General features: G+C 42.4%; 1 protein-coding gene across 1 annotated transcript in view; it reads right to left on the minus strand.

Annotated features, from left to right (window-relative positions):
- Positions 1-18416, minus strand: part of TNKS (tankyrase) — a 267604-nt gene that overhangs the window by 38929 nt on the left and 210259 nt on the right. The window contains exons 13-17 of the mRNA XM_038398855.2: positions 17332-17411; positions 6126-6271; positions 4658-4823; positions 1425-1644; positions 1042-1151 (exon numbers count right to left, since the gene is read on the minus strand). Coding sequence (XP_038254783.1) covers positions 1042-1151; positions 1425-1644; positions 4658-4823; positions 6126-6271; positions 17332-17411 — 722 coding nt within the window. The remainder of the gene's footprint in view (positions 1-1041; positions 1152-1424; positions 1645-4657; positions 4824-6125; positions 6272-17331; positions 17412-18416) is intronic.

Raw genomic sequence — 18416 nt, forward strand, 5'->3', positions numbered from 1 at the left:
AAAATTCTTTCCTGGGTATCTGGATGAGTATCTGGAGCCCATCTGCTCAGGGTTTAGCTGATCGCCATATTTGGGGTCGGGAAGGAATTCTCCTCCAGGGCAGATTGGAGAGGCCCTGGAGGTTTTTCACCTTCCTCTGTAGCATGGGGCATGGTTGACTTGAGGGAGGCTTCTCTGCTCCTTGAAGTCTTTGAACCATGATTTAAGGACTTCAATAACTCAGACATGGATGAGGTTTTTCATAGGAGTGGGTGGGTGAGATTCTGTGGCCTGCGCTGTGCAGGTCGGACTAGATGATCAGAATGGTCCCTTCTGACCTTAGTATCTATGAATCTAAGAATGGACTTCACGCAATTGCTTGTAATATATTTCCTTCTGAAGTCACCCACAAGGTAAAGTGGCATGTCGTGTTTTAGGGAAAGGTCCATCTTACATCTATGCAGATATTGTACATAAAGATGCTTGATTCTCTGTACGTTAATGCTGCTTTGTGAGGGTGGGAAGGAAGGGAGATCACTAACAGACTACTTGTCCTAATAATGCTGCTCCACAATGAACTTGTGCTTGATCCACAGACACTGCTCTCTCTTCCTTCCCACTCAAACTCTTAATCACCATCTGAATCTTTGCCTATTTCTACAACTGCAGGAGAGATTTCTTTGGTTAAAAAGAAGAGGTGCCAAACATTATGCCAACTTGCTACAAATGTTTTGGTTTCCATAATAGCAATTGTTTCAATGGTATTCCAAAATTTCTGTAAGTGACCCTGTATACAGTAGTACCAACTGCATCCCCCTCCTAGTCAAATTCTGGGCTTTTTAATGAAAGCCACCGAGACCTGTGAGAGTAAGATATCATAGTGTCTTAATTCCCTCATGGCTACGGAGACCAAACTTCGTTCCAGATAAGACAGTCTGTCGCAATAATTTGCTTTAGATGCAACCACTTGAAAAACTTCCCCCTACTTTGCGTACTAAAAATATTACAAAATTATGAGAAGCTTAGCACTGTAATTCACAAGTATAAATGCTTATACCTTACCCCATAGGATGCTGCATTATGTAAGGGGATTAGTCCTCCTTTGTCTTGAGCATTAACGTCAGCACCATGCTCTAGAAGGTATTCAGCTACTTCCAGGTTATTATAGCCAGCTACACAAAGAGAAAATAAAACAGAGTATCAGTAGAACTAACAGAAAAACTGGGAAGGTGGGAAAGCTAAAACTATTTGATTTTTGGAGTTCAAAAGCATCTCTTTTGCAAGCTACTGTCTTCCTGTAGTACGTCTAGAAAGATTGCACAGTAACCAAGGCAATTTGCTGTGAAACTATTACTATGTCAGTTCCTTATAACATGCTCTGTTTTTTGTTGATTACATTGCATAACTGTGAAAAGAGAGTCTAGAAGCTCTGGTAAATTGCTTACCTGCAAGATGTAATGGTGTGGAATTTCTTCCTTGGGTGTCTCTGCAATTGATATTGTCTGGTGTACACAGCTTCTGCACTCTTGCCAGACAACCCTTTTTGGCAGCATCTAGCAAGGCAGCGTCTCCCCGCAGCAAGTCCTGTATATCCGTGTCTCCTTCCTTCACCAGATCTAGAGGAGTGTTACCATCTCTGTTCTTTTTTGTTGGATCTGCTCCATGCTACAAATAACAATTCTACATGTTATTGCCACAAATAAGTGAGTGCAATACTTAGGTATGTCAGTTCATGGACTGCATTCTGCAGCATAGCACTGGGAATGCTTTCAAAGCTAGTGATATTTTGCAATCCATTTTCATGAATTAACAGCCATGTACTTTAGTGGATACCCACTGTACAGAATAGACATTATAAAAGCTAAACCCAAACTGCTAATCTACAAAGCAACCTTACAGGTCTGAAGAGCTTTGTGGTGCTGTAAACATACACTGCACTTGTAACTTCTTGCATCTATACATTACACAGCTTGCCATGGTTCACGAGTTTTGCAACTGCATCATTGTAAAGGCAACTGCTTGGAGCAAGGCTCATCTCAGCTGTATTCTGCATGTGGTCATTCTTCACAGTTGCAGTGCTAGCATAATCTAAAAGCACTGGTGTTGTAAAGGCACTTCTGTACAATCTGACAATGCTCCTGTAACCCCTTTGGAAATCCACTCTGCAGGTTGTGCAGGTTTCCTCCTATACCCTGATAATTCCGTTCTGAGCTACTGCAGCTTCTGAGTTTTATGCTTTATACGCTGCTGCACTGCCACATAAAGGCTTTCTTGTTCCAAAACTTAAGTATATATTTTTATACAATACAAAATGCTGATTTCTACAATCCACATTTAAAAATTTTTAGTATAGTTTCTCTAACTGGGGATTACTATTCCCACAAACCTCTACATCTGGGCCCTGCGGAATAGGTACCCAGTGTGCTGGTCCTGGAAGAGATGGAGGAATGCTGAATGTTGATGCAGTGCAATGGAGCACTCAGAAGAGGATGGCCCACAGGGATGCATTGCATCACTACAACTTAGTGAGTTGCACCACTGTTAATGGCAATAATGTAGCAAAGCCGAGATTCAGGAGAGAAATGTGAATCTACATAAGGGAACGTTTTTACCAAAGGTTAGCTCCCCTTAACTTTCCCACCATTGCTAACAATGGTGCAGTTCCTGTGGTGTCATAACAGTGGGAGAGTTGCAATAGACAAGGTGCTGGCAACTGCCAACATATTACCCACTGTGCTGTACAGCAACATTCAGAGCAGTCTAACAGTTGTTAGCATCAGCGAAATAGCCCTGCTATAAGCCAAGGTGGGCAATTTGGGGGGGGGGGGGGGCGGAGTGGGGGGAGCTTACCACTGTCCTGCTTCCAAGGCTGCATCTATTAGACAGGAGTTTAGAGTAAGGATGTGAATGGAAGACGCGGGCAGAAATTGGCTCTAATGCATCCAAGCAGCTTTTGGAGAGAGAGTGTTCTCTGTGGCACATTGTTTAAAATGTCTATTGCAGTCTTCTGAAAATTACAGCTCTAGATCCCTAGTGTGAAAGGTTTCAAAAAGTGGAACTTTTCTCCTTCTGGAGGACAACAAAACACACATCCATGGGCTCAAATATATGCTGATAGGGCCATATATTAACAGACAGGGAGAATGCTAATGAGAAACGGACAAAAATTAAGGAACACAAAGACAGCCCTCTTCACCTACAAGCACAGAGAAGCAAAGGAGAGGATGCAATTCAAAGCAAGGTAATGGAAGAGAAGGTCACATGAGATAAGGCCAACAGCACGCATCCCAAATATACAGTTGAAAAAACAGCTTTATTTTTAATATTTTTAAATTCAAGTGTAGTGGAACAAAGTAAGGCAGATTTCAGGAGGGTGCACATTCCGCATCCCAGCGCACACCAAAACAAAGGCATTATTGCCAGTCAGAGCAGCAGAAACCCTTCATAACCAGTGGGGTTCGAGCACAAGTATCAACCATACAAGGCTCAAGGAAATCGTCTCAAATGTACCCAGGGCCAACTGTGACAATTTTAAGGGTGTGTCACTGGAGCATGTTTAGCTCTTGGATGCAGAAGTCTGATTTACAACAGGTAGTATAACCTCAACCTCCTCAGGACCTTAGGGAATGCTTCTAAGTCTTCTGTGATGTGTCTAGTAAGGAACTGACTTTTGTTGAGGATCCTTTGAGGTTGAGTACAAGAACAGCTAACCCCCCACTGGAATCGCAGGGCTGCAGAGCACTCCAGTGCTGATAAAAGAAAACTGCATTTGAAAGTTTGAGATAACTTCTGTAATCAGATGTCGCTTTAGAAGCCCTCATCAAGCACAGCCCTGGGACCTCTGTGAGGGATAGCTTGTGGGTTCTACTGCAGCAGGATTTTAAATTGCTGTGGTGGTCCTCCATCAAAGTGCGAAAGTCCTCAGAAAAATTAACAAGGTTGAGTAGGAATAGCTTGGCTAAGCAGCAACATTGTAAAAAGGGGTGAAGAGAGCCTGACAACTGCCTACCCTTTAAAAAAAAGTATATAAAAGCCTATGAAGAAAACAATGTGTGCGGTTAATTTCTCTAATGATTTCTTGCAATTTTGTCAAGCTTATTTTAAACATTCTCATTAAGAGTTTTTGTTTAAAGCAGGGGCTGCTAGCTTGAGCACTCCTGCTGATTATCGTGCTTCTTCCAAACTGTCTTCATTTACACTTCCTCTGAGGATTTTCTCACACACAAGATATTTTCTAAAGACCACATTTAATTATTGCTGTATTCTGCACACTTGCACAAATACCAATGAAAGTTTATTCAATTGTAGCAACTATTCCACAAGTAAAAGTTCATTTTTTTGTATCCTTAAAACTAATTCCATTTGTTTCAGTTTGTATGAAGTAAATGTTATTTAACTGACATTACTGAATGAATTAGAGGAATATTTCAGAAAAAATTAAAACATTGTCTTGAAAAATCATCTGTACTGATGAATTTTAATAAAGTGAACATGTTCTGAAAGGCACTTCAAATGTCTTTACATTCAATATAGAAACCGCCAGATATCACAGTAAAATTTAAGATGAAAATGGATTCAAATTAACTCTCTGAAAAATAATAAAATGATCTTTGTTTCAGATCTTAAATGTAACAGAACACACATTTAAAAATACGTTTGGTAATTGTAAACGACTTACTTTTAAAAGCAGCTTGCAGATTTCATATTTTCCTTTTGCTGCTGCTTCATGCAGCGGAGTAAATTTCCACAGGTCTGCCACATTGACAGAGGCCCCATGCCTCACCAATAGCTCAGCCACCTCATAGTGTCCATATGAACAGGCATTATGCAACGGTACTAAGCCACTAATCAAAGAGAAAGAAAGTTTTAATAGTCGCAGAAAGTCGAAATCAAATACAAGTTTACAAAGCTCCAGTGGATAAAACTGCCTCAGAGAGAAAAAAAAGACTATCAGCATCTTAGTATCCCCAGTTTCACAGCTTTACATGCCCTTCTATGGAGGTACATATGAAATGAACATCCCTTTTCCAGGCAGCGAATGAAAACAGCTTTTCTTCAGCTCCTGCCAATGATGTTCCTAACTGATGATGTTCGACCAATTGTCATTATTATTAATTTCTATAAACAGGCCATATCAATATTGCTAACAATACCCATATGTTGCAAGGTTTCAGAGTAGCAGCCATGTTAGTCTGTATTCGCAAAAAGAAAAGGAGTACTTGTGGCACCTTAGAGACTAACAAATTTATTAGAGCATAAGCTTTCGTGAGTTACAGCTCACTTCTCACTAAAGCTTATGCTCTAATAAATTTGTTAGTCTCTAAGGTGCCACAAGTACTCCTTTTCTTTTTGCATATGTTGCAAGAATCACTAATGTAATGTTGACTTTAGACACTTTGTAAATTTCCAAAAAGGGTTTTAGTGGGTGGCTAAAATCCTATCTGACACATGAAGTTTGGGCATTAGTAAGCCCTGCATGTGTAATATTGTGGGGAAAAAACTGTTCTCAATTCCATTTGAAAGGAGCTTAAAACTTCAAGACATTTAGGACCTGAACCTAACCTTGAAACTGTTCATTTTTCTCTTCTTCATAGATGGTTTATATTAATACAGAAAAACAACTTTTTAAAAATTGACTATTGGTTTCTCTAACTATTGGGACATGTTTTCCCCCTTTTAAATCAAAGTACCTGGAAAGGCTAGAAATAATAAAGAGGTTGTATAGTATTTCTAGCCTTTCCTGATAGTTTGATTTAAAAGGGGGAAAACATTTCGTAATAGTAAGAGAGAACAATAGTTAACTTTTTAAAAGTTAACTTTCTGTATTAATATAAACCATATATGAAGGAGAAAAATGTAGTGTTCACCCTGCCTATTTCACATCATAAGTAAAAAGCTAATTTTACACCTTCCAAAATATTTGATAAACTGTTATTAAGCAGAAAGAACAAAAACAAAATAGAACAGAGGAGAAAAAAGCTGCAGAGATTAAAGAAGTAAAGTTATCCCAACTATACTATCGTTTAATATTTTGATATTACCATCAGTACCATCAGAAAGCTAAACATTACTGAGAAGACTATTAACTCTCTCCCACAATGAATGTGAGGAGCACTGGTTAATAAGAAACAATACTGAAAAGTTACCCTTTGTCTTTGGCGTGCACATCTGCCCCATGGTGCAGCAGATACTCTACTACAGATACACGGTTATAACCTGCAGCAAAGTGCAGCGGGGTTGAATGACGTCCCTCCAAATCTCTGCAATTCACATTCTGAGGACTGCAAAGCTGCTGTTGAGATCAAAGAGGAAACAAAACGTTTACTACAGAACTTGGTCACAGTTAGAAACTTGTTTATGTTTTCAACTCATTTCTTCCCCCTTAATTAAAGTTTGAAAAGAAAAAAGTATTCTTTTCTGATAGTGGGACATTTCATAAACTTGAACTTGGGCACTTCCTAACTATTCACGGCTTCAATTTGACAACTTCCCCCCTATTTTAAGGCAGTATATTTTGAGTTCACCTCTCCAAATCCACAAGTTAGAATACTGGTAAACAGAATCCCAGCCTAGTTGGATCAATAGATGAAGCAAGCAGGTATTATCCCCATTTTGCAGATGGGGAATCAAAGACACATTAGTGGCTTGTTTAGGGAGGTCTGTGGTCTAGTGGATTAAACGCTAGCATTTAGTGGAATGGGGAGTCAGGAGAGCTACGCTCTAATCCTGGCTCTTATACCAACTTGCTGTATAACCTTGAAGAAATCACAACCTTTCTACTTTCATTAATCCATCTATTAGCCCATCTGATAAGATGCTATTTTCTTACAGAATGTTGTGAGATCTAGCTAACAATACTTTTAAAGTGCTACATAAAAATGAAAAGTTAAGGCCACTTAGTGGCAGAGGTAAGAACTCTTATCTTAGCCATGTGCTCCTTTGTCTAGGTCGCTTGCTTTGAAGGGGGAGGCACCATTACCCCTCTGTCTTCAGACACAAGGTAGTCTGGGAAATGGTGAAGTCTTTGTAAGATCTGGTAGGCTTTAAAAAACTCTTGCAAGTTTAGATCAAGCTAAAAGAATTCACAGTGGCCCTAACATCCAAACCTGCCTTAAATCTACAGTAGTCACCCTTAAAGAGTAAACATTTACCAACTATAACCACACTATGTTCTAGGCTATTCGAAAGCATAGGGAAACCCCCACAGTACTGTGACTGAGACTTCTATCTGGTAACCTCTGTAGCACAAATTCTACTGGTAAAGTCTATTGTGCATATTCAACTCCAACGTTATAAGCCTTAGGCTGAACTGACTCTTCCCTGCCACAAATTCTACACACATGAAAAAACCTTTCAACTTTTAACTTAAGAACCAATGAACCCATTTTTTTCAGACTTTGTTTGTTCTATAGATCTCAGAGCAATATACAGAACAAATCAAGCTTGAATAAAGTCAGTTCAGCTGTTGAGTTGGTTCACACAACATTTTTGATTGGAACACACAGCGTGGGAAGTGTTTGTATGTATGTGTAACACATATACCCAAACCAGACAACATACAAGGCCAAACCAATTTTGCTCGGTTTTTCTACGATACCTTGTGTCTGAAACCAACAGTGCAATATTTCAACCACACTTATGTTTGCCAAAGCTACGATATGCTGAGGGTGTATGGGAGAAGGTGAGATAGAGGGGCAGCTGTAATGTAAGGGGAAATTTTCTTTACCTGTTAATGTTCTTTTTTTGAGATCTTCCGTACCAGTCGAGACACTTGGGGGTTATAGTTACTCCAATCAACAGACAGAGACAGAAAAAAATGGTTACTTACCTTACAGTAACTGTTGTTCTTAGAGAAGTGTTGTGTACCTACACATTCACTGTAGGTGTATGTGTGCCCAGTGCACTCGAGTCAGAGACTTTTGCCAGCAATATGGGTGTTCTCCTCTTGCTCCCAGGTGAAGGCATACAAGAGGCATGTCCACCACCTCCCTCTCCACTCCTTAACACCACTATAAGCAATGACCGAAGCATCAGGAAAGGTGGGAGGGTTGTGGAATGTGTATGTGCACAACATGTCTTGAAGAACAGTTGTTATAAGGTAAGTAACTGTTTCTTTTTTCCTTCAATTGACTGTGCTCATATACATTCCAATGTAGGTGACTCATCAGCAGTTCCTTTTCAGGTGGAGGGACTTTGGATCACCAAAATGCAGACTGTAGCACTGACTTGCCAAAGCTGGCATCATAGAGAGAGCTTGTGCAATGGCATAATGAGTAGAAGAGGTACAGACAACCATGTTGCTGTCTTGCATACATCAACTATTGGAACATTGCTCAGGAAAGCTGAGCTCTGGTGGAGTGAGCTGTTATTCTCAATCGAGGAGAGACTTTAGTAAGCTGGTAGCAGAGTCTGATACAGTCAGAAATCCTGTGAAAGATTCTCTGAGACAAGCGATGATGATGATGATAACACTCATGTAATGTTGCTGCCTGCATTGGCCAATTGTCCAGGAAAGGGAAAATTTGAATGTCCAAACAACAGATGTGTTGGCTGTTACCACTGAACCATGTGCATGGTATCTCTTTTTTCAGAAAATAACTTAGACCCTGTGATGGGGTGGGACCCACCACGCTAGCGCCTCCTACTGGTTGTTTTGCGGATCAGCTCCACAGGTCGGTACGTTGACTGTTGGTGATATCTCACCCACCATCACTTCTGCTCCTGGACCCATGTCACTCCAAGGATCACAGCATCCTCTTCAGAACACAGCCCTCAGGCTGTGCCACACACTCTATGCTCCCCTTTTCCACGGGGTGCTGGAGGACTTACTAGATGCACTTCTGGGAGAAGACCTAAATTTAGAGATCTTGAGAGATAATGAACATTTAGAACTCTTTGACCCAGACAGAAATGGGGAAGCATGATGTTTGCTTCCAGACTTATCTTTGGACTCAGAAGAAGCTGGAGCACTCTGAGTCAATCCAGAGGCCCCAGGATCACAACTGAGAGATGGCTCAGACACAGGTCACATTGCCTCCTTTCGTGAGGTGAACCTGCAAGCAACAGTCTCTCTCTGCTTCTTAGTTCAGGTGGGAAAGGAGGTACAAATAAAGCATTTGACCCTCACATGTCCCTCATTCAAACAAATCAGACAACTCTTGTGCACATCTGTGAAAGGGATAACGGCCCTGCAAGTGGCACACTATCTAAAACCTGGATCCAATGCATCCGATGAAGTGAGCTGTAGCTCACGAAAGCTTATGCTCTAATAAATTTGTTAGTCTCTAAGGTGCCACAAGTACTCCTTTTCTTTTTGCGAATACAGACTAACACGGCTGCTACTCTGAAACCTATCTAAAACCTGGGGATTTTGTCATAGTAAATCCTCCATATACCAATAGAACTGTATCTACATAACTATACTACACTATTCTGTACTTTAATATATGCTACACACTAAAATACACTTACAGTGTAACTATGGACAAAGTTTTCTAAAGCTGGCTGACCAAAGCTAAGGCTTTAGGGAGCTCCAACTCTTGCCACAGGCAGTGAGATGGACCTGACAGGAGGGCAGCAGGAGGCCCCTTTTATGTTCTTGCTTGAGAGCACAAGGAGAGCAGGGGAACATGTGTCGTGTAGTGATACTGCTGGCAAAAATCTCCAACTTGAGTGCATTGGGAGCATACAAGTATAATGCAATGTATATGTGCACCATCATTTAAAGGATAACATCGAGACTTTTGAGGATGCCATACACACAGCTATCAAGGTCTGTCATCGCTCAGCCTTCAGTTGAATATTTCGAAAGCGGTATTAAAGAAAAATTTAGGCTGATGCTATTCAAAAACCATTAAATAACTGTAGTAACAGCAGCAATTGGACCATATCAGGGACTCTGCATTCACATTCTCAGACATGAGACAGGCACCAGCATTTTATAGGAACTGGTACAAAAGAGCTCAAAAAAGAAAACAGGCAAGGAAACCTTCCCCTTCTCTTTTTTACAGCAGTGAAGATGCTTCAGACCTCCCCAATGAAGTTAATCATTTTATCATCATTAGACGATCATCATTAGAAGACTGCCTGCAGCACCTTTTGAAAAAGGGCACATCTGCATGCTTATTCCATGAAATTTGACAAAGATGTGGGAAGTAACCTTGCAAATCCTTGTCAGATAGGATGAACTTTATAGGTGTACTTTCTTTTCTGCCATATAGTCTCTCTGATGCATCCAGAGATAGCAGATCTGAATAGCAATTGACATTTAAACCCTGGTTCATGATGAAAAGCTCTGAGTCTGCCTGAACTCTGTTGTCCCATCCACACAAATCTGCAGGGGTCAAGCAATGTAGCCATCTCAGGATTGAGGCCAAATATAGGTAGGGCACATTCTCTGTTTAGGTGAAAGACAGACAATGTCTTGGGCCTGAGTTCTGGCCAAGTCTTTAGCATGACTTTGTCCTAGAAAAATTATATACAACTGTTTGCAGGAAAGGGATTATGCTCCCTTATCTTCTTGCTGAACATAATGCTATTATTAACAGGATTTAAGGATAGTAGTCGCAGAGAAATACTTCTCAGATGATCCAAAGGGAGAGCCATGGAAACACTCAACACCAGATTCAAGCCCCATGCAGGCTTCGGATAATGAACTACCAATCTCAGTTTATCCACTGCCCTCAGAAACCTGGAAACTTTGGAGTGATAGCCAACTGAGACTATACCAACTGAGCCTTTGAACACTGACTATCACTGCCTGAACTCGAATGTACCTGACTCTCAGGCTCAAAGTTACAGAAGCTTGCAAGATATCCAGGATGATTAGCACTGTGGCCTCAACTGAGATTGCAAACTGTGCTGGGCCTTCATGAAGTACTGGACACTATCCCTGGCCATAGAATTAACAAGAGCTGGAGAGAGGGTGGGAACACAGACATCTTCACCAATTCACCATTGCCTTCTTAGATCATAGAATCTAAGTCATAGAATATCTGGGCTGGAAGGGACCTCAGGAGGTCATCTAGTCCAATCCCCTGCTCAAAGCAGGATCAATTTCCAATTTTTGCCCCATATCCCTAAATGGCCCCTCTCAAGGATTAAACTCACAACTCTCGGTTTTAGCAGGCCAATGCTCAAACCACTGAGCTATGCCCCCTCCAGCCTACTGGAGCTACAAAAGGCTCCCCTAGATCTGGCAAACTTCTGTAGTACCCTGACTATTATGGATGGGAAAAGGGGTTAAATGTACAATAAATCCAAGGTCCAGAGTATTTCCAGGTTTCAGAGTAGCAGCCGTGTTAGTCTGTATTCACAAAAGAAAAGCAGTACTTGTGGCACCTTAGAGACTAACAAATTTATTTGAGCATAAGCTTTTGTGAGCTACAGCTCACTTCATCGGATGCATTCAGTGGAAAATACAGTGGGGAGATTTATATACATAGAGAACATGAAACAATGGGTGGTACCATACACACTGTAATGAGAGTGATCACTTAAGGTGAGCTATTACCAGCAGGAGAACGGGAGGGAGAGGAAACCTTTTGTAGTGATAATCAAGGTGGGCCATTTCCAGCAGTTGACAAGAATGTCTGAGGAACAGTGGGGGGTGGGGAGGTTTCAAGGATATGTGTTCGATTTGCTCCTGTTTCCATGCATTTAAAATACTTCTGGTGAGACTCAAGGATTGGCGTATCCTGGAGATGGTTCAGTTTGAATGATAGGCATTAGTGACTCCATCCTGAATCCCGAGGAAGGAGGTGACTCTTTTCAAGTCCAAAACGGGACACAGACTCCCCCACTATTTTGGAGACAATTAAGTAGATCCTTGTGTCCCCCTCTTCTCCTCAGACCAGCGGATTGGCCTGTATCTGTAACTGACATGGCTACAGGGCAACAGAACGACAACGTCCCTGGATCATCTCACATTGCCCTTAACTAGGCATACTGGTCTATTATCATGTCCTTGACCCATGGTGGGACCCATATGTGGAAGAAATCCCTCAGCCTTCCTGTGATGTTGGGACTCTGCGCTCAGGCCCTTGTACCGTCAGACAAATGATTTAAAGCCTGAAAGGGTTCCCTGCAGTCTGTTACCTCTTCTTTGGTAACATAAAAAGCTAATCCTTTTGTTAGTCTGTCTTTTTTTTATTGGATTGGCTATTAGGTCCTCGTCTCCCTGGATATGCGCCTATTGATCTGAAATTCTGGGGACCTTCTGGGAATCTCTTGGACCTCAGTTCTCTGAAGACGCTAAGAGTTAGTGGATCTTCTCCAACTTCTTCCTGAAAAAAGCCTGCCTTGAAAAAGGGTTCGGCTTCTAGCCTGGTATTGGAGGTAGAATATGCTATCCACTGTTTTAGCTGCAGGGGTCTCTGTTAAGGCTCCCTTTGATAGGATTATATCCTGTATGGTGTAATACACGGACAACATATTCGAGTGCATAACTGGGAGAGTGTTGGCCTGCTCAGAGCTCTCATTTTTGGCCTCTGGAAATCTTCCAAGCTTCAGTAGGCACCTCACTGCCCCATGGGAGGTGCATGTTGCATGTACTGAAGCTATAGTAATCACGAAGGACCTTGTCAGGCATATCTCATTTGTCAAGAAGATCTTTGAGAGCTACTTCTCTTTCCAGAGGGATTGCTGTTCTCTTTCCACCTCTGACATGGCAGCATCCATCCCTCAGGCTCTAAAGGATCACCTCCATGGCCGATACCCAGAGGTCAAAGAGTCTTATTGGGCTGGTTTTCTGTCTAGGGTGCCCTAGTCTCTGCTCCAACATGGAGGTAGAGCCCTGTAAGAGGAGGATAAGAGTTCCCTAGCCCCAGCAAATACCTCCTAAGTACATGCCAACCTCTAACATGTTGGCTGGTCCCAGTGGCATAGCCAGGTGGAGAAAACAGGGGGAGCAGAGATTAAAAAAGGCACCACCCCTTGGTACTCACTCAGCGGCGCTCCGGGTCTTCGGCGGCAGTTCGGCGTCAGGTCCTTCACTTGGACCTCCCGCTGCCAAAATGCCGCCGAAGACCCAGAGCGAGTGAAGGACCTGACGCCAAAGACCCAAATACAAGCGGGTGCCGCTGAAGACCCGGAGCACCACCTGACCGGCCGCGCGAGTAAAAATTAAAAAGGCACCAAAAAATTAAAAAGGCGCCACTTCTGCTTGGTGGGAGAGCGGCCGCTGCCCCGTTCCCCCCCAGCTACGCTACTGGCTGATCCCCTCTGTAAGGGGTTCAGCCTTCTCAAGATTGGGGAAGCCTATTTCTCACTGCTTGACCTCCTCCTCAGCTAGGCCTTGCAGACTTGAGCGTTGTCTGACTGGACTGACATCTTGAGTAGTATTCTGTGACCAGGACTCAGCTATTTCTTCTCTGCAATGGAATGGATGGGGGCTGCACTCTTCCTGTTGTCTCTATCCTGGCTTGCTCTTTAAAGACCAGAAGGCAAAGCCCCAAATATTCGTGATGTCCCGACTGAACAGCAGGGGAGCCCTACCGGGAGGAATAGGAGGAGGAAGCTGGAGGTATGGTCTTGCTCCAAGTGACAGCTCTAGAGTTTTCTCTTCTTCAGTGTCTCCGCTCACGTGGAGCCAAGCTGGGCATAGTCAGTTGGGGGCATGGAGAAGGAAGAGCACATTGCTTTCTTTCCTTAGTTCATCCCTTTTCCCTCTCAGGGGTAACCCAGAATGGTAGCTGCTCTTTGTCCTTAATCTCCTACCTGCCCCTGTGGGAGCTGGAATTCTGATCTGACGTTGTTTGGTGAGCATCTGCAGGCAGAGCTAAACACCAGCAAGATGCTCCCATTCCGCATTTCCTATGAGGATTAAAGTGCTGTTAAGAACAGCTAGAGCAGCTTCTCCTCTCTGCCCCCAGTCTGGTTGGCAATGGTGTGCGTATGGGAAGCTGATTCCCGGGGCTGCAGCTGCTGGTACACTCCCTGCTCCATGGTGGAGAGCAAATCTTCTGCAGGAAGAAGATTGGTGCTAGACCTGCTCATCAGCTGGCATGGGTATGGAGGAAGGTGCTCAGGGTCCAAGACGGTTCAATTTGTGGCCCAAACCAAGACATGGACTATGAAAGCTACAGGGGGCTTTCCTAGGACCAGTGTCCCTCCTCAAGGCAAGTGCTGCGCCTGCCCAAGGAAGGGGCAGAGTTGGATCTGTCCGTTTTCTACTCCTTTTCTTTATCCTGGGAGCTGCAGATGCTGGGGTCCAAGGAGCAGTCATCCTGTTGTGGGGCTCCTGAATCCCTTCCTGCCCAAAAGAGGCCAAGTGTTGGTGTGGGGCTTCCTACCTTTACAGGGCTTTCTGAGGGGACACTTGGCCCTGCTCACCCCTCTCAAGCCCGCGCTGCCGTGGCACTTCATGCAGGAGGAGGGTCTGGCAATTCTAGCAGAACTGGAGCCCAGCCCTAGACTGGGGCCTCATTCTCTTGATAAGGTCTGGATATGCTAGTAAAGGTGTGGGGGTTTCCGTTACACATGGGCAAGCCTATTGAGAAAAATTCGGGGCCCCTGTTCATCATGTTCTCTGGGACCCCTCCCCTCCAATTTCACTCCCATTTCACCCTTGTTAAAGACATTTTAGGGCCCCCGAGCTTGGGGCCCCAGTATAATTGTCTCCTCTTCTCATCAGCCCTGCACGAGGGGCTACGGCTCACTGCCTTTCAGTGCCTCATATGTGCTGCTATGGCAGCCACAGACCAAAGTGTGCCATGCGGCTTCCTTTAGGTCTCAAGGACCTACTTTTCTCTCTCTCCTCTGGCAGCCTGCTAGGGGGACACAGTGTGCTCAATCTACTAATGGCTAAGGGATATCTGGACCCTTATATGCGACATTCTCAAAAGCATGTGTGCTTTGTCTTCATCAGATGGCTGGGAGGAACTACAATTCCAAATGTCTGGATTAGTGGAGAACACTGAAGAGAGAAATTCTATTTAAACCATAATTATGGTACGTGCCATGTGCCAGTTCTGACTTTTGTGGCTGTTCTTTTAAATAAAACAAATTATGTACTGTCACCACATTTACAGGCACTGGCATTAATGAATACCTGCTCACGGATGCTTTGTATTCCATACTTAATGGAAGAAACAGTGGTTAGGTAGGGAAAACACCACATTATGATCACATTATTGAGCGTGTGCCTGAACTCTCATGTGCACAAGCGCCCAAGCATAGGAGAGTGGGGTCATTCTACAGGAACAAGGAAAAACAACATTTCTGAACATTTAAAAGAAAGCAGTGACAGAACCAAGATCACAGAATCATTGAAATGTAGGGCTGGAAGGGACCTTGAGAAGTCATCCAGTCCAGCCCCCTGAGCTGAGATAGAAGCCAGCATTCCTACACTATCCCTGACAGGTGTTTGTCCAACCTATTCTTAAAAATCTCTAATGATGGGGATTCTACAAGCTCTCTTGGGAGCCTATTGCAGAGCTTCATTATCCTTATAGTTAGAAATATTTCCTAATATCTAACCTAAATCTCTCTCGCTGCAGATTAAGCCCATTACTTCTTGTTCTACCTTCAGTGGGCATAGAGAACTACTGATCCCAGTCCTCTTTGTAACAGCCATTAACACAGCCTTTAACATTAACATTAATCTTAAGAATTAAGATTCTTTTCTCAAGACAGCTTCCCTCTTTTTTTTTTTTTTAAACTTTTCCTCCTAGGTCAGGTTTTCTAACCCTTTGGTCGTTGTTGTTGCTCTCCTCTGGATTCTCTCCAACTGGTCCACATCTTTCCTGAAGTGAACAGTACTTCAGTTGAGGCCTGAACAGTGCTGAGCAGAGTGGGACAATTACTTCCGGTGCACCAGACTGATGACTCGTGTTCAGTTTGTAGATCACAGATCCTTTTTAGGAATACTACCACCTAGCCAGTTATTCCCCATTTTCTAGTTGTGCATTTCATTTTTTCTTCCTACATGAAGTACTGCAAAGAACTTATCTTTATTGAATTTCATCTTACTGAATTCAGATGAATTAGCCAATTGTTAAAGTCATTTTGAATTATAATCCTATTCTCCAAAATGCTCACAACTCAGCTTCATGTCATCTGCAGATTTTGTAAGCGTACTCTCTACTCCACTATCCAAGTCATTAATGAAAATATTGAATAATACCAGACCCAGGACTGATCCCTGCTGGACCCCACTATATACATCCTCCCAGTTGGAAAGCAAAGAATTGATAACTACTCTTTGAATACAGTCATTCAACCAGTTTTGCACCCACTTTATAGTAATTTCATCTAAACCGCATTTCCCTAATTTGCTTATAAAAATTTCAAATGGTCCGAGTCAAAAGCCTTACTAAAATCAAGATATATATCCCATCTATTGCTCCCCCCACCCCCCATTTACTAGACCGGTTACCAGTCAAAGAAGGAAATTAGGTTGTTTTGGCAAGATTTGTTCTTGACAAATCCATGCTGGCTATTTCTTATAATCCAATTATCCTCTAGGTGTTCACAAATGTTCCATGACAAGTTTCAGGACTAGCAGCCGTGTTAGTCTGTATCCGTAAAAAGAAAAGGAGTACTTGTGGCACCTTAGCGACTAACAAATTTATTAGAGCTTGCTGTAGCTCACGAAAGCTTATGTTCTAATAAATTTGTTAGTCTCTAAGGTGCCACAAGTACTCCTTTTCTTTTTACAAATGTTCCAGTATTTTTCCAGGTATCAAAGTAAGACTGACTGATTTATAATTCCCCAGCTCCTCTTTGTTCCCCTTTTTGAAGATGGGTAAACAATAGAACCTTTCTTCCATCCTCCAAGAGCTCTCACAGATAATTGCTAATGGTTCCACGGTTGCTTCAGCTAGTCCCTTAAGAACCCTAGAAAAAATTTCATCAGGCCTTGTAGACTTGAATATATCTAAATATTCCTTAACCTGTTCTTTCCCCATTTTTGGCTGCCGTTTCTTCCCCCTTATTGTTAATTTTAATTGTGTTGACTATCTGGTCACCATTAACCTTTTTAGTGAACCCTGAGGCAAAACAGGCATTAAACCCCTCAGCCTTCTTGATGTCATCAATTATTAGTTCTCCTTCTCCACGAAGTAGAGGACCTACGCTTTCCTTTATCTTTCTCTTGCTCCTAATGTATTTAACAAACTTCTTATTGCCTTTTATGTCCCTTGCCAGGTGTAACTCATTTTTTGCCTTAGCCTTTCTGATTTTGTCCCTTCATGCTTATGCCATTCTTTTGTATTCCTCCTTAGAGATCTGTCCATTTTTTCACTTTTTTGTAGGATTCCCTTTTGATTTTTAGGTCATTCCACCTTCTCCTAGCAGAGAAGGTCTTGCTCAGTAATACTTTCCATCCTATAAGTATCACCTAGACAAACCTACCTTCACAGTTTCCAAATCTCCTGCTTTGGACGCTTCTAACAGTCGATAATCCACATCAGAAGTGCGTACAGGTGTACTTTCTACAGAAAAGAAAAGAAACTTTGATAATTATATAGCCCTACACCAAAATACCTAAGATGCCATAATACTGACAAATTCAGCCTCACACATTTTCTAAATTGACCAGAGACTACAGGCACAATTTTTTTTTAAAGTGCTTAAGTTCCATTTTCAAAAATCACTTAGGCAATAAGGTGCAGAGTTGCTGACTTTAGAGATTGGAATAGGACTATACAGTTTTTCACTCCTAGTAGTACTGGAGAGCCAACACAGCAAAGGGAGAGGGAGCTGGACTCTAGAATCTGGTTTTGGGCAATCATTGTCCAGGGTGCACTCTGATTGGCCCGGTGGGATTTCTTGATGATGTAACAATTGTACACAGTTATATTAATTTAGAAGGAATAAATGGGCCAGAGGTGTTAACGTAACTCAGTTACTGCCTAATATTAAACAGTTTAAACAAGGTCTGGGGTTTGGTGTAGAGAGACCTCAGCCTGCTTAGCACCATGGCAAATATACTATTAAAAATCTTTTTAACCTTTTATTAATTAAGGATCTAGAAAAGGAGAAACAGTTAAAACCTTTGAAACGTAAAGTATTAAATAAGGCTCTCGTTTTAACATTTTTTGTTTTCTATATCTTTAGTTGGAGAGAATTTTAGAAAGAAAAAACTCCTTGTTTGACAGTCTCTTAGATGGTATTAAAGATGGTAATAACTGTTCATTTTTTGAAAAAAGAGAAGATGTTAGTTGACATGGGCTCGAGCTGTTTCTATTGTTGCTGCTGTTAAAGTTCTTTCATCCCAGGTATCTGGGTTGTAAACTGGCTCCCCCTCTCTCTCTCCCTGGCCTGGTCTGGTCAGGACATTTCTGAAGATCAGGATAAAGAAGACCCGGGCTCCCAAGAAATAGAGGAAGTGGCAGCCATGATGGTGAAGCTTGTTTCAGTAGCCTCTGTCTGTTCTTTCAAGTGTGCTTTTTAAAAACTCTTTTGTACTCTCCCCACAAAATTTCGTTCTTTTAAGG

Source organism: Dermochelys coriacea, chromosome 4 (genome assembly GCF_009764565.3).
Source record: "Dermochelys coriacea isolate rDerCor1 chromosome 4, rDerCor1.pri.v4, whole genome shotgun sequence".
Classification (NCBI taxonomy): Eukaryota; Metazoa; Chordata; order Testudines; family Dermochelyidae; genus Dermochelys; species Dermochelys coriacea.